Raw genomic sequence first — 14,018 nt, 5'->3', positions numbered from 1 at the left:
GTCTTTGTTCCTTCCTATCACCGTGACCTATTTAGATGGTTCCTGTTAGAAGAAATGACCATCTTTTACCAAATGTACACCTTTGGGTGTAGGTTCCTGATCTCTGCTGGGACGAACAGATGTTCTGTAGCAAAACCAGCAGCGGAGCAAAACTGGACCCTGTAAGAGTCGTGGTGCTGGATGCAGAGGAAGTGTCTTGGTGCCGGTGGACTCTTTCAGATGGGCAGAAGCACTGTCGCTGACCTCGCCGCTCAAGCGATGATTGCAGGAAGATCCCTTGAATCCAGAGATCTTTCTCATAGAGCTTTCAGGGTGTGTTCCTAATAACCACGTGCAGAGAAATACGTTGCTTTAAATACTTCTAGGAGGCCTCTTGGCATTTGCACCACCTTGATAGGAGCAAAACATTCAGAGAAGGGTTTGGGGAATGTGGTTTCTTTTGAGATGACTTCTCTTGCGTAACTGGAAATCTGTACAAATTACTCTGCCTGCCTTGCTGGAGATGTGGGTGGCACGGCGTGACCACACGCTGCAAATAGAAATGCCTCCCCAAGGTGTGTCCCCTCTGAATCGGACCCGACTCAGCTCAACGAGAGGTTGCACAACCTCCGAAGCGCTGACTGGAGATGCAAACACCCCAGAGCACCCCACCCCGGCTGTTGAGAAGAGCAGCAAATCATCCAGGAGCAATGTGAAATGGGTTTTTAGAAAAAATGAGCAGCTCAGAGCTGCCTACAGTAGCATTACATTTTGGTTAGCTTTTGTGAGACGCTGTTTTGCTGCTCAGTTTGCTCCTCTGGCCCCATGCCACTTGGCGCGGGCTTGTGACTTTGCCGTGCCAGGAGCTATATTGAGTGAAAATAGCCGGCTTTTCCGAGCGGAGCTATTGTCCCGAGGCTGTGTACTAAACACTTTTCAACTCCAATGGGTTCCTTTCCCGATGCTGAGAAAAGAAATTACCCGCCTGGCGTTGCAGTTAGTGCTGCGTTTTTATGTTTTCCTGTGTTTATCAGTGTTTAAAAAACAAATTTTCTGTATTTAGCTCTTCCACAGCTGCTGTTGCTGAGGTTGTGCAAACAATTTCAAGAAATCCTGTGTTTGAGAGCCGGGGTCCCTGGCAGGGACCTTGCTCGGGAGCAGGGAGAAGTTCATTAGAAATGCTGGGAACGGGCTGGTTTTCTGCAAGAGCAATTTAAATGCAACTCGTTGGAAGCCTGAACAGCATCTACCAGCCAAAAAAATGCCTCTTGCACAGGATGTGCGACAGAAAAGCTACTGGAAAAAGTTGCAGCCAAGGGAGACAGCGCCTGTTTTTGAGGGCATAGCAGAGTGAGATGCAGGCTGGGTTGTAAGTTCAAAGTCCTAATTCAGCCCAACTCCGTTTCCTTGATAAATGTTTAACCTCCAGTTGCACCATACTTGACTGCAATGTGTATGTTAATTTTTTCCCAGCTTCTATTTTTAGATGCTCTTGACTTGGATTACTACAAGTGCCTTATATTACTAAAAAGCTGCTATTTTTAAATGGCGTAAAGCACTGTCAGTTTGCATTTTCATTGGTAAAGCTGCTGGGATCAGCAAAAGTCCCTGAGTATTGTACCTAAACCAGTGAGCAAGGAAAAAATGACTGTCGTGAGATGGTTTAAATAGGGGTGATTTGGTTACGAGAAGAATCGAAAAGAGGTTAACTGGAGAAGCTGTTGGGCACCATTTGTGACAGGCACTTAAGGAGGTGTTTTCAGCCTGGTGGTTTTGGGGGGTTTGAAATAAGTAGGGTGGGGGGAGAAATGGAGAGGAGAGCAGCGCTGGTCTGGGTTCAAGTCCTGGCTGGGCTGGCTCCCATTTCTAATTAATTCTAATTTGTGTGACCTTAAGTTCAGCCTGGCCATTTCCCTGCATTGCCATGAAGTTTTGCACTCTAATCTTCCCTTTTTGTTGCTTTATTACCATCTTGAATCCTTCCTTCTTCCAGCTGCGGGATGGGTCTATAACTGCTCATCTCTTTGGGTGCTCTCCTGCAAATTAAGCAGGTTTCAGTCCTCGTTGGCGTTTTTTGAAGGGATGAACGCAGCAGTCCCACGTTGTGTAACGGGCCCCGTTTTCACGCTCTCAAATATTCCCGCAGGTCGTCTGAACTGGTGGGCGAATGTGGATCCCAGTTGCCAAAGGCTGCTTCCCCTGGCCACCACTGGTGACGGGAACTGCCTGCTCCATGCCGCCTCCCTGGGTAAGAGCTTGACTTAATTCACGGCAGGTGAAATTATAAACTGGTTCACTTCAGACCCAGTAACATGCACCGTGCCGGTGCCACCTCCCTTCACCGGCTGAGGCTGGGGAAGAGGCTGTGCTGGGAGGAGAGCCCAGGACCATCCTTTGGGAGCAGGACTGAGCGTTTCCCATCCATTCCTGTGGAAAACCGGGATGCTGCCACTCATGCCAGCTGCCGCAGCAGGGGGTGTGCAAGCAGTCGTGATGCTCAGGCTCTGTGGGAGAGGAATGGGTTGAAGGAAACAGGGTGCCAGTAGCCTGTGTACTTCTGAAATACCTCTCCCTTTCCATTTGGCAAGTTTCCCTCTATTTCTGAAGGAAATGTGAAATAACGGAGCCACCCCTTCCCTCCTCTTGCACGTTGAAGTTTCAGGAACTCAGGTTTGTCTCCAGCGACTTCATCTTGTCAAATGTGACCATAGTAAATTTTCTGAGGTTTCCAGACTTTGAAATCAGCAGCGTTGTGTATTTCCTTCCTATTTGTATTTCAGACACAGCACAACCACAGTCTTCTTTAATCTGCTCTCATTTTCCCATCAGACACTGATGTAAAGGAGCGTGTAATTTTGTGAACAAATATTTTGCTGCATCTGTAAGATGCTTTAGAGTTGAAAGCAGAGGTGGCAGCATCTCCATTTAGCTGCATGAAAACTCACCACAGGTGGAAAAATGCAGGCTTTGAACCAGGAGTTTTGTTATTTAGAGTGAGAAACTTGCATTTCTCTGCCTCTGTTTCCCAGTTTAGCCGCTTCCCCTGGTTCGTGGCAGATTGCAGGACCTCAGCAGATTGATGGAACAATACCAGGTGCTGCTAATCCTCTGCTGCTGTTTCTTTCCCCCCCCCGTGCAGGTATGTGGGGTTTCCACGATAGAGATCTCATGCTTCGCAAATCCCTTTACACCTTGATGGATAAAGGCATGGAAAGGGAAGCCCTGAAGCGGAGGTGGCGTTGGCAGCAAACGCAGCAGAACAAGGAGGTAGGAACCAGACTGAACACAATCCTCTGTGCCGAGGAGAAAGTCTTGATAAAATATCCCATGGGTCTGAGAGATGCTTCCTATCGTGATAAAGTCTGTCTTGAATTTTGGGCAACTCCCTGCCTTGTGGTACTTGGCTATATCATGACAAGGCATATCCTTTGATCTAAACTATGGTGAAATTTTCTTTATTACAAGGTAGGAAAATTCTTTATTAGAGCCGTGTTATGACCAATATTGATGGAAAACAAATGTTACCTTCAGGCATTTAATATCCAGCAGGATGTGCTGGCCGTGCTGGGCTTTTAAGAGAAAAGCAATGCTGCGGTGTAGGTCTTTCCAGCGATAAAGATCAGCAAGATGCGCCTCAGTCAAAGCATGGAGCAAACTCCTTCACCAAAAAAGGAAATTCATGAACTTGCCACATTAAAGGCTTTTCAAAGCTGTGACACGGGCCCCCCCGAAAGCAGGGAGAGGACTTTGTCAAGGTGGAAAGTTTTACCAGATGTCCTCACGTGGCGAGAGATGGCCCCTCTGTGTCGAGAGGGTTTTGTGAACAGGGTAAACTTTTGTTTTCACCTGACACTGAAGGATGTTGTTTACTCTCCAGCTTCCTTTTCATTTTTGGAAGGGCATGAAGATTCATATCTTGACAATTTGAAAAAAATATGTATTTCCGTTTGAAATTCCCACAGAGTAGTTAGAATGGTGCATTTTAGTAGAGGATGTAGTACATTTTAGTAGAGCATGTGGTACTGCTGCAGTAAAATGCAGCAGTAGTTGAAGCAGAGTAGTTAATAAATTATCAGAGATTTTACTGCTATTAAAAGCATGCTTTTATGCATCTCTTTAAACTGCATGCTCTAGAATTAGCCGTCAGCAAAGTACTGTCTTAAAAGGACTTGAAAATACTCAGGTTATAGGATGGGGTGGTGTCATGCCCTGGTCCTCAGCACAAGCCAAAGATCCCGGTAGTAGATGTGGGATGCAGGTAGTGCAACTGTCCAGGAATTGCATGTACTGCTTAAGCAGTTGGCTGGAAGTCGAGGATGATGAGCTCCTCCTTTCCAAATAAGCTCTGAAAGAAGCAGCCCAGGGTGATGGATGCTGCTTTGAATTTCACAACCCGCTCTGGGTGCAATATTCTCCTCCCATGCTTTGCTTCACAAGCTTTAAATCAGCGATGAAAGAATTTGCATTGACATAACCAGGCGTGGAGACACTTAATCAATACCTTATAGAACAAAGCAGAGAGCTTAACATGCCATCAGTTACTTCTGGTGCACAGCTCGATAGCTTTCTTGGCAGCTTTGAGGGCTTACGATGTTGTGTTTGGATGCTGGACCTCAGATTATGGAGCTGGGGAAAGGAGGAGGGTAAGGGTGCTGCCCTTCCTGTTGCGTTTCTCAGCTTATGGCCTTAAATACAGGAGGCTTGAGCTTAGCTTTGTGCACAGTCTTGTGTTTTTAAGGTATTTCTCCCCTTCCTTGGGATGGATATCGCTTCTGATACTGTCGTGGTTTAACCCCAGCCAGCAACTAAACACCACGCAGCCGCTCACTCACTCCCCCCCCACCCAGTGGGATGGGGGAGAAAATCAGGAAAAGAAGTAAAACTCCTGGGTTGAGATAAGGATGGTTTAATAGAACAGAAAAGAAGAAACTAATAATGATAATGATAACACTAATAAAATGACAACAGTAGTAATAAAAGGATTGAAATATACAAATGATGCACAGGGCAATTGCTCACCACCCGCCTACCGACACCCAGCCAGTCCCCGAGCCGGCGATTCCCCGCCCCCCCCTTCCCAGTTCCTAAACTAGATGGGACGTCCCATGGTATGGAATACACTGTTGGCCAGTTTGGGTCAGGTGCCCTGGCTGGGCATGAGAAGCTGAAAAATCCTTGACTATAGTCTAAACGCTACTGAGCAACAACTGAAAACATCAGTGTTATCAGCATTCTTCACATACTGAACTCAAAACATAGCACTGTACCAGCTACTAGGAAGACAGTTAACTCTATCCCAGCTGAAACCAGGACAGATACCTTTCAACTCTGGGATTGTGTTGGAAGCAGCTGTTTGAAAAGCTTCTGTGTTAAGGAGGAAAGGTGTAATTCCTGAATCTAATGCTCGATACAGGCTTTATAAAGTAGGGTGGTTGTACCGAAGGCAATGTATTCTGTCAATAGACCGCTATGGATCTGGCTTCAGAGCATCACAGCTTTTCGAGGAGAGGGCTGTGCCCTGCGTGGGTTTCCCTTGCCATGTCTCCTCAGTGGACTGTGATGTCTCCTATCTCGCATGGTGTGATTGCGGAATGGACGTTTTGCAATGATAATGTAAGGAAATGTGAGTAAAATGCAGCTTCGCCATGTGTTGAAATAGCAAAGCAACCCTTGAATTGAATATTTATAGATGCTATGGTGCCTTCATTGTTTTCTGAAGGAAAATAAATTCTGTATTTTAGCTAGTCCAATTATCTGTCCCACTGTCTCTTGTCAATAGATCATGTCATCTTTAATACTGGAAGGATTTAGTGTAAGAGTAAAGGTTTTCTCTCATTCTGTGGGTTGAAATGTTTACTTCCACCCTGCAAAAAGGCAAACTTCCGTTTCAGGCAGGTTATCTCCCTGGCTGGCTTGAGAACACAGATTTGGAAATGTGCACTTTTTTTGCATAATATATTGATTATTTTTGCATAAATCCATAGAGAAAAGTTGTGGCTGTGTGCATAAAAGTACGCTGCAGAGATTGGAAAATACTGACTTAGAAGATTTTGGGTTTTATTTGCCATTTTCCAGTCTGGTCTTGTTTACACTGAAGAGGAGTGGCAGAAGGAGTGGAACGAGCTGATCAAGCTGGCATCCAGCGAGCCTCGCGTACACTACGGCACCAACGGGGGCGGCTGTGGAGGGTACGTGGAGGGGACTGAATTAAAAAAGAATACATCTAGATGTAAAACACAACAAATACCTTCCTTCAGTGTACATCTCGGGATAATTCTGAAGGGCAGGACAAGGGACAAGGCTGGGGATTGCTGCTTTGGTCCAACTTGTAGGGTTTTAAGGGGAAGGATTGAAGGATCATGGGGAACAACGAGAAGTCCATAAAGCATCACAGGAAATTATTTAAATGCTGCCTGACCTCTTTTTGTGGGGTAACGCATACACTGAACAGAAAACTCATCTTTTCTCGTGTTTCATTGTGTTGATGGCTCCAAACCGAGAGTAAGAAACAAAAGTTGAGAATTTCTGCAGTGCTCACTCTGTATTTCAAGGGCACTTTATTGCCGCAGCCATCCCAAACAAATACTGCTTTTGAGGCTCTTTAGATTAGAGACTCCCAGAAGTGCCAAGCAGCAATGTGGTATTTCCTGGGTACAACCCTTGTCTTAGAATAGGGCATTTTGGGGGTATCTACATCTAAAATCTCAAATTAGAGCCAAGATCAAACTTAGTGCTGTTAATATGATCTGCCTCTACGTGGCTGCCTATAAAGACCTCATCCTGCTTTTAAAAGCAAGGATTAAATAACAGGTGAAAATTAATTTCTCATTTCCCAAAGTGTTGAAAGCTCTGAAGAGCCGGTGTACGAGAGCCTGGAGGAGTTTCACGTCTTCGTCCTTGCCCACGTGTTGAAGAGACCCATAGTGGTGGTGGCAGACACGATGCTGCGGGACTCGGGGGGAGAAGGTAAGAATTGCACTCTCTTTTAAAACTCTTTATGAATCATGCATGCTCAAACTGTGTGTTTGCACTCTACCAGCATGTTTTCACGGGGTCTTTTTGCTCAATGAAGCTGGATCTTGAATCGGAGAGCAAATGCCGGGGTATGTTAAACTGCTGCAGGGTGCCATGGGTGATTCCCATGAAGGTCATGAGAAACAGCTCAGCATCGTAGTCTGATCTTTTGCTATTTCTAAGAGCATCCACGTGATCGGGGTTTTTTCTACCTCTTTTGCTGCCACACGTGTGTGTACAGATGGGAAATTCCGTTCCATGCATGTCATATTTTCCACTAGCAGACTTAATTTCCTGTCAGAAAAGATTAATCAATTACCATCATTCTGTATGCAGATTTTAAGTTGTCTTGTGGAGGAGTGAAGAAGGGTTTTTTATAGAAAATACAGTCTCATTTTGCAACTGTGTTCCTCCAGATGTAAAATAGATGTCTATTTTGGGCTGTGGTTTTTTTTTTGTTTTTTTTTTAGTGTCCCTTGAGCTGACAGATGATTGCAGGTGAAACCTTGAATGAAGCAAACAGCTTGTTCTGGAGCAATTTCAGTATAAACAACTCTTAACTCTTTAACCTATTATGAAAACTAACCACCCTGATTTCTTTCCAGCCTTTGCCCCTATTCCCTTTGGAGGGATCTATCTTCCCCTGGAAGTCCCAGCCAACAAATGCCATCGTTCTCCGTTGGTCCTGGCTTACGACCAAGCCCATTTTTCTGCCCTGGTATCCATGGAGCAGAAGGAACCCTCAAAAGATCAAGGTAGGTGATAAACAAGATTTATATCAATATAGCATCGAGAGCAGTCCTGCGGAGAAGGACTTGGGGTACAGGTGGGTGACAAATGGGACCTGAGCTGGCAATGTGCGCTGGCAGCCCAGCAAGCCAACCGTCTCCTGGGCTGCGTCACCAGCAGCATGGCCAGCAGGCTGAGGGAGGGAATTCTGCCCCTCTGCTCCACTCTGGTGAGACCCCCCGGAGCTCTGCACCCAGCTCGGGGGTCCTCAGTGCAGGAAAGACACGGAGCTGTCAGAGCAGGTCTGGAGGGGGAACGCAAAAATGATGCGAGGGCTGGAACACCTCTGCTATGGAGAGAGGCTGAGAGAGTTGGGGTTGTTCAGTCTGGAGAAGAGGAGGCTCCGGGGAGACCTTGTTGTGGTCTTTCAGTACTTATAAGAAAGATAGCGACAGACTTTTTAGTAGGGCCTGTAGCGATTGGACAAGGGGTGATGGTTTTACACTAGAAGAGGGGAGATTCAGACCAGATGTCAGGAAGAAATGTTTGACGCTGCAGGTGGGGAGGCACCGGCACAGGTTGCCCAGGGAGGTGGTCGATGCCCCATCGCTGGAGACGTTTGAGGTCGGGTTGGACGGGGCTCTGAGCAATCTGATCGAGTGGGAGACATCTCTGCTTATGGCAGGGGGGTTGGACTAGGTGACCTTTAAAGGTCCCTTCCAACCCAAACCATTCTGTTATTCTATGGTGATTCTATGATCCCAAGCATTGGCAGTCGCTGTGTGATTTGGCATGACACCAGTTGCCATCAGAGGTGACGTTGTACTTGGCGGGCACTCAGAGCTTGGCTGCCCATGTGAAAGGTTTGTCCTTTCAGGCATTAAAAGTGAGCTTTCTGTCCCTCATGCAGCTGTGATCCCCCTGACAGACTCCGAGCACAAGCTGCTCCCTGTGCACTTTGCCGTGGATCCTGGGAAGGAATGGCAGTGGGGAAAAGATGACAGTGACAACGTCAAGCTGGCCAGGTTGGTTAATGGCAAACCGGAGCAGTCCCAGCTGGAGGGTTTGTGGCTCTGTCCCCAGCTGGAGATTTCTTGTGTCTGGATGAAAGTTATACTCAGGGTATGAACTTATTCAGTGGGGACGGAATGGCTTTTTCTTTTACTTCATTCTCTTCTGATGCCCTGATTTCGGTACATTTTGGGCAGGACTGTGACATCTCATGAGCTTCATTCCCACAAGGTGAAGAGTTGATTTCTCCAAATCCTAGAGCTCCAGACTGGGCGTAGCTCAGAAACAAGAAGCAGCAGAGGATCGGCTGTCGTATTTACACAAAAAGAAGTGTATTTTTTCCATTCCTCTCTCCCCACTCAAAGATGACAAGTATCTCTGAGCGTGGGCCCTGGAACTGGGAGGGTGACTTGCAGTCAGACACCCTTCCTATTTTTGACTCAGACTAAGGGCAAGCATGTCAGGGTTTGGTAGTAGCGAGTTTCCTGTTATTGAGCCAAAAGGCAGCAGCAGTGGGTGTAGTGGTCAGAGCTGGCAGCATGACTTGTCCATCATCTGACTTTGGGTTAGGAAACCTAGAAACCTCCAAGATCAAAGTATTAAAATTCAGCACAGGTTTATACTGATACAGTATCTCATTTTGAAGGGTTTGGAGCCCATGGAAAAGGCTCTGTCCCTGTTTTTACTGAAAAGATATTTTTTTTTTTTTTTTTTTTTGACAAGTGGAAATTTTTGAGAAAACATCTTTACTCTTTTCTGAAGTTGTTTTTGTGGAGAGGAGAATCATTTTGAAACTAGCTCTATTTAGATCTGTGACATCTGCTTTTTTGGTATTTGTCTCATATATGAGTAAGATTATTTGTCAAGTTCATTTTAATTTGTAGCAAGCTTGATTTGGACATTCAGGAATCTTCTTATTTATTCATTTGGGTTTTAATTGAAAGGTTTGGAAGGCTACAAAAATGTCACCTTTTGTACTGCTGCTGTCTTGATGCAGTTATACCTGCTTTGTTAAAACATGCTTTTTAACATAAAGACAACAGGCAAATAACTAATTATAGAGGAGAGAACCTCAGTTATTAAAATAAAACTTAACTCTAACTTTTTTTTATCCTTATTTTAAATTTTAGTGTGACATTATCACTGGAAGCAAAGTTGCACTTGCTGCACAGCTACATGAATGTTAAATGGATCACATTGCCTTGTGACATGCAGGTAAAGAGACAAGGAGTATTTTCTTTACTCTTTAATTATTTAAACCTCCTTTCTGCAAGGCAGCAGATGCGAAGTTGTCAGCTGGCTTGCTCTCCTTCACGTGAGGTGGTCTGTGCCTGCAGAAATTGCAGCTAATACCGCTCTGAGCGGATAAACAACCTGGTTTTTTTGCATGTGCACTTTTTTCCTAGAGCTTTTCATGCCTGTTTTTACTCTTCATGCAAACTTGAAACGCAGCCCTTGTACATCCCGCAGGGCAGGCTCTTGTGTAGGTGGCTGGCAGCGAAGACGATGCTGCCTGCTCCAAGACAAACACGAACTGTTGGTTTACAGCTGCCAGAAGCTGCCTTGAGACCCGTGGTTTGACTGTAGTTTTCCTGGGACCTTTCCTTGGCAGGAAAACTCCCGTCCACTTCCCAAATCTCTCTGGTGGTGCGCTGGCAGATGGTGGTAGGTGCCTTGACAGCATGAAGGGTTGGTTTCCCCGCCCGCCCTTTTTAGGAGAAAACTCCCCGAAGTTGAATGTGAGCTGTTCCGGTCTGTCGGAAATTGCTGAGGCGTCATCTCTGTAGCAAAGCTCGAATGGTGACGTTTTGGTTGTGACCTCCTTAATTGGCCACATGCTCTCAGATGCTTTGCTTAGAAATACCGTAACCCGTCCCTATCTCAGCCTTATCGATGTACGAACCATTGATGCAAAGGAATGGAGGATGCCGTGACCCCAGGGAAATGGGTGCCAGCCGTGCCCACTGTGCTTCTGGGTGACCAGAGGGGGAATTTTTTGGCCCCATCTTCGCCAGTAGCACCTCTTCTTCTCTAGCTTTTCCCCTGGAACCTCTAGCAAGTTACGATGTTTATGGATGTGCAGGACGGCTGCTGGGGACGTGTCGCATTGAGGGTGTTTGAATGTTGTCCCCTCCATTTTCCAAGCAAGCGCCTACTTCTCTGTTTCACCTTCAGCCTGAAAACACTTCTCCGAGGAACTTGCTGGACTTTGATATGTATGTTTTCTTTCTCCCTAGGCGCCTTTGGCCCAGCCGGAATCCCCTACAGCCTCTGCGGGTGATGACGCTCGTTCAGCTGCGGAGTCGGGAGAGTCGGACAAGGAGTCGGTCTGCAGCAGTTCAGCGAGCAATGGTGGCAGCAGGGGCTGCAAGGACAAAGAGAAACCAAAGAAAGAGCGAGAAAAGGATAAGGAAAAAGATAAAAAACGGGCAGACTCGGTTGCCAATAAGCTGGGCAGCTTTGGCAAGACTTTGGGAAGTAAGCTAAAAAAGAACATGGGTGGCTTGATGCACAGCAAAACTATCAAGGGAGGTGTGAGCAACGGGCAGGGGGATACCTTGGAGAAGAAGAAGAAAGGATCCTTGAAGTCCAGGAAAGGCAGCAAAGAGGAATCTTCTCAAGGAGACTTGTCAGCTCCTGTGGAGAAACCCTGCCCAGGTAAAGCAGCCCCTGAAAAGCCGGCGGACCCCTACAAATACAGCAACGACGTCAGGCTGAGCCTGAGCATCCTCCGGGCTGCCATGCAGGGAGAGCGCAAGTTCATCTTTGCCGGCCACCTCAAGACCAGCAGCCGGCACCAGTACCAGGAGGAGATGATCCAGCGGTACCTTCTGGATGCCGAGGAACGTTTTATGGCTGAGCAGAAACAAAAGGAGGCCGAGAAGAAGGCGCTGGGGAGCGCTGCTCCTGCCAAGAAGCTGGAGCCGGAGGCGAACACCCACAAGGGTGAGGAAGCGATGCTCACACCCGCTTACCCCCAGCCTCCCCCCGCATACGCCATCCAGACCCCAGATCTGGCCATAGGCACTAAAATAGCAGCTTTTCCCTCCGGCTATTCGGGTGTTTTCACCTTTCCCAGACCCTCCATGGTGAACAGCATGGAAGGGTCGCACCCCCCCAGCTATCAAGACAGCAGGCGGCAGGTAGCCGGGGGGTCCTGCAGCAGCCTTCCTCCCTATGCTACCTTACCCAGACATTGCACCCAGGCGCGGCCGAATCCCTACCAAACCAGCCCTTCCCACCTGGGGAGATTCTCCCCCACGGACATGGACATCCATCCCACCTACCCATCTGAGTGCGATGGCTCAACCTGCCTCCCCCCGCACAGCAACGGCTACAGGGAATACCTCGACCAGGAGAGCTCGCAGAAAGGAATGCCGGCAGACAAAAATAAAAGCCGAGTTCTTTATAATGTTCAGCAGACCAAATGCAAGCAGCCAAACTGCAGTTTTTACGGACATCCAGAAACTGGGAATTTCTGCTCGTGCTGTTACAAAGAGGAGCTGAAACGCAAGGAGCGGGAGGCTCTAGTGCACAGGTTCTGAGCGCCCTGCCCTGGCGCTGATCTTGGGACCCATGAAAGATGGGGAATGCAATAATATATATATATATATAAAATTTTTTTTAAACCCCCCCCACTGCTCCTCTCCCTGTCTGTGGAGAGGAGGGAGCGGGTATTTGGCTGGATGGGCTGAGAAATGAGATTTGGCTGGTGTGATGGAGGTGATGCAGGAGGGTGGTGGGAGGGATAGGAGGTGAGAAAAACCAGCTCCCCCCTCCCAGAGACCCTGCAAGAGGGAGGAGGATGCTTTTCAAGAGGCTTCTTCTGGCAAGGGGTGAATAGGATTAGCGGAGGGTGTGCTCAGGTTGGAGCACAGGGTGCAAGGGGGGGTTCTTCAAAACGATTCAATAAACCAGACCAAAGCTTTTGGAGAAGGCAAACAGGGAGCAGCACCCTGCCGGGTCCTGCCAGCTGGACTCCGACGGCACTAACTGCCCAGAATTGAGCGAAAATGCCCCAGCGATTTCAGTTTGAACATCACAAACCTTTTAATTGAGATTTTTTTTTTAACAGTTTTTATTTTATATTTCTTTTTGCTGGTACTGAGTGAAACTTAGTTGGAATTGGATGTTATTGGGGGTTTTTTTGCAGTTGAACACATCCAAGCCCAGCCCCATTGGATGTCTCCGACCATGTCTTAGCAGCGGGCTTGGGGCTCTGCCCTTCCAATGGGCTCAACTCTGTTTTTAAAATGTTATTTTTAAACTCTTTTTTTCTTGGGGTGGGAGGGAGACAGAGGGGTGGTCACAGTGCTTGAGTGGTTTTGAGGTTTTTTTCCTGCAGAAGTACTGTGCAAAACCATTCTGTTCGCGGTACGGTTGACCCGACTTAGTAAGAATTGAGACAAGAAACAAGGTCGGTGTCCCCACCCAGCAATAACCATCGGCGTGGGGAAGTAGAGAGGACAAAGAGCATCCCGCAGCACCGGGAGGTAAATCTGCAGTGGGCTGCCAGGCGCTTGCAGCCATACGTGGACACACACACCCGCGATAACTCTTTCTACTTGAGCAAGCTACTTCTGTACTACCTCTGTTCTGCTGAATCGAATTAACTCGGCTCCATTTTGCTGAGCCACATAACTGACCTTAGGCTGAGGAATATTAAAAGATATTTTTGATAATAGGGCCATAGAGCGAAACATTAAGAAAAAATGAACCCGTAACTAATTTACACACTCAATGTGGTCCACTACGTTCCCTTCTCCCCCTGTCCCAGCCCCTGCGGCGTAGGATGAACTGTACGCTCCCGTTCACGTCTTGCAGGGTGGGTTTAACTTTAGCACTGCAATGTTTGCACAGATTTTTTTTTTTGTAACTACAGCTCCCAAACCAGACTTGATCCTGTATAGAGCGAGGTTCAGCGTTTTACCACGTGAAAATAAACATGAATTATACCGATAATTTGAAACTTTACAACATTCCCTCATTATTTTTTTTGTTTTTTTTTTTCAGAAGGCACCAAACTATGCAATCCCTTCCCATGCTGATCCTGCCCGCTGCCCTTCCTGGTGAGAAGGGACGAGAGGACTGGGCAGAGGAGGTGAAAGTGTACTTAACACTGGAGAATCACCTGAAGCCTTATTCTCACAAATACCCTAAGGCTTGGTTCTAATGTACAAGTTTTACCACTTTAATTAAGGCCTTTTCTAGAGGAGGCGGCTGCGCAGGGTCATTAAGCGTGGTCCTAACGGTTTGGGTCCAGCCATCGAAGCTGCTTGTGGGTG

The 14,018-nt window shown here is 47.1% G+C and overlaps 1 protein-coding gene across 6 annotated transcripts in view; it reads left to right on the top strand.

Moving 5' to 3' along the window:
* OTUD7B (OTU deubiquitinase 7B) overlaps nucleotides 1–13,695 on the top strand; it is a 36,323-nt gene extending 22,628 nt beyond the window's left edge. For all 6 annotated transcript variants that reach the window (XM_075040808.1, XM_075040809.1, XM_075040806.1 and 3 more), the window contains 8 exons: nucleotides 2,126–2,227; nucleotides 3,119–3,246; nucleotides 6,055–6,167; nucleotides 6,818–6,945; nucleotides 7,599–7,748; nucleotides 8,633–8,747; nucleotides 9,864–9,948; nucleotides 10,971–13,695. In XM_075040808.1, coding sequence (XP_074896909.1) covers nucleotides 2,126–2,227; nucleotides 3,119–3,246; nucleotides 6,055–6,167; nucleotides 6,818–6,945; nucleotides 7,599–7,748; nucleotides 8,633–8,747; nucleotides 9,864–9,948; nucleotides 10,971–12,278 — 2,129 coding nt within the window. In that variant the 3' untranslated portion in view covers nucleotides 12,279–13,695. The remainder of the gene's footprint in view (nucleotides 1–2,125; nucleotides 2,228–3,118; nucleotides 3,247–6,054; nucleotides 6,168–6,817; nucleotides 6,946–7,598; nucleotides 7,749–8,632; nucleotides 8,748–9,863; nucleotides 9,949–10,970) is intronic.
* Nucleotides 13,696–14,018: the final 323 nt, after the last annotated feature.

Source organism: Buteo buteo, chromosome 11 (genome assembly GCF_964188355.1).
Source record: "Buteo buteo chromosome 11, bButBut1.hap1.1, whole genome shotgun sequence".
NCBI classification, from domain to species: domain Eukaryota; kingdom Metazoa; phylum Chordata; class Aves; order Accipitriformes; family Accipitridae; genus Buteo; species Buteo buteo.
The sequence above is the reverse complement of the archived record's forward strand: the minus strand, read 5'-3'. Positions and strand labels throughout refer to the sequence as shown.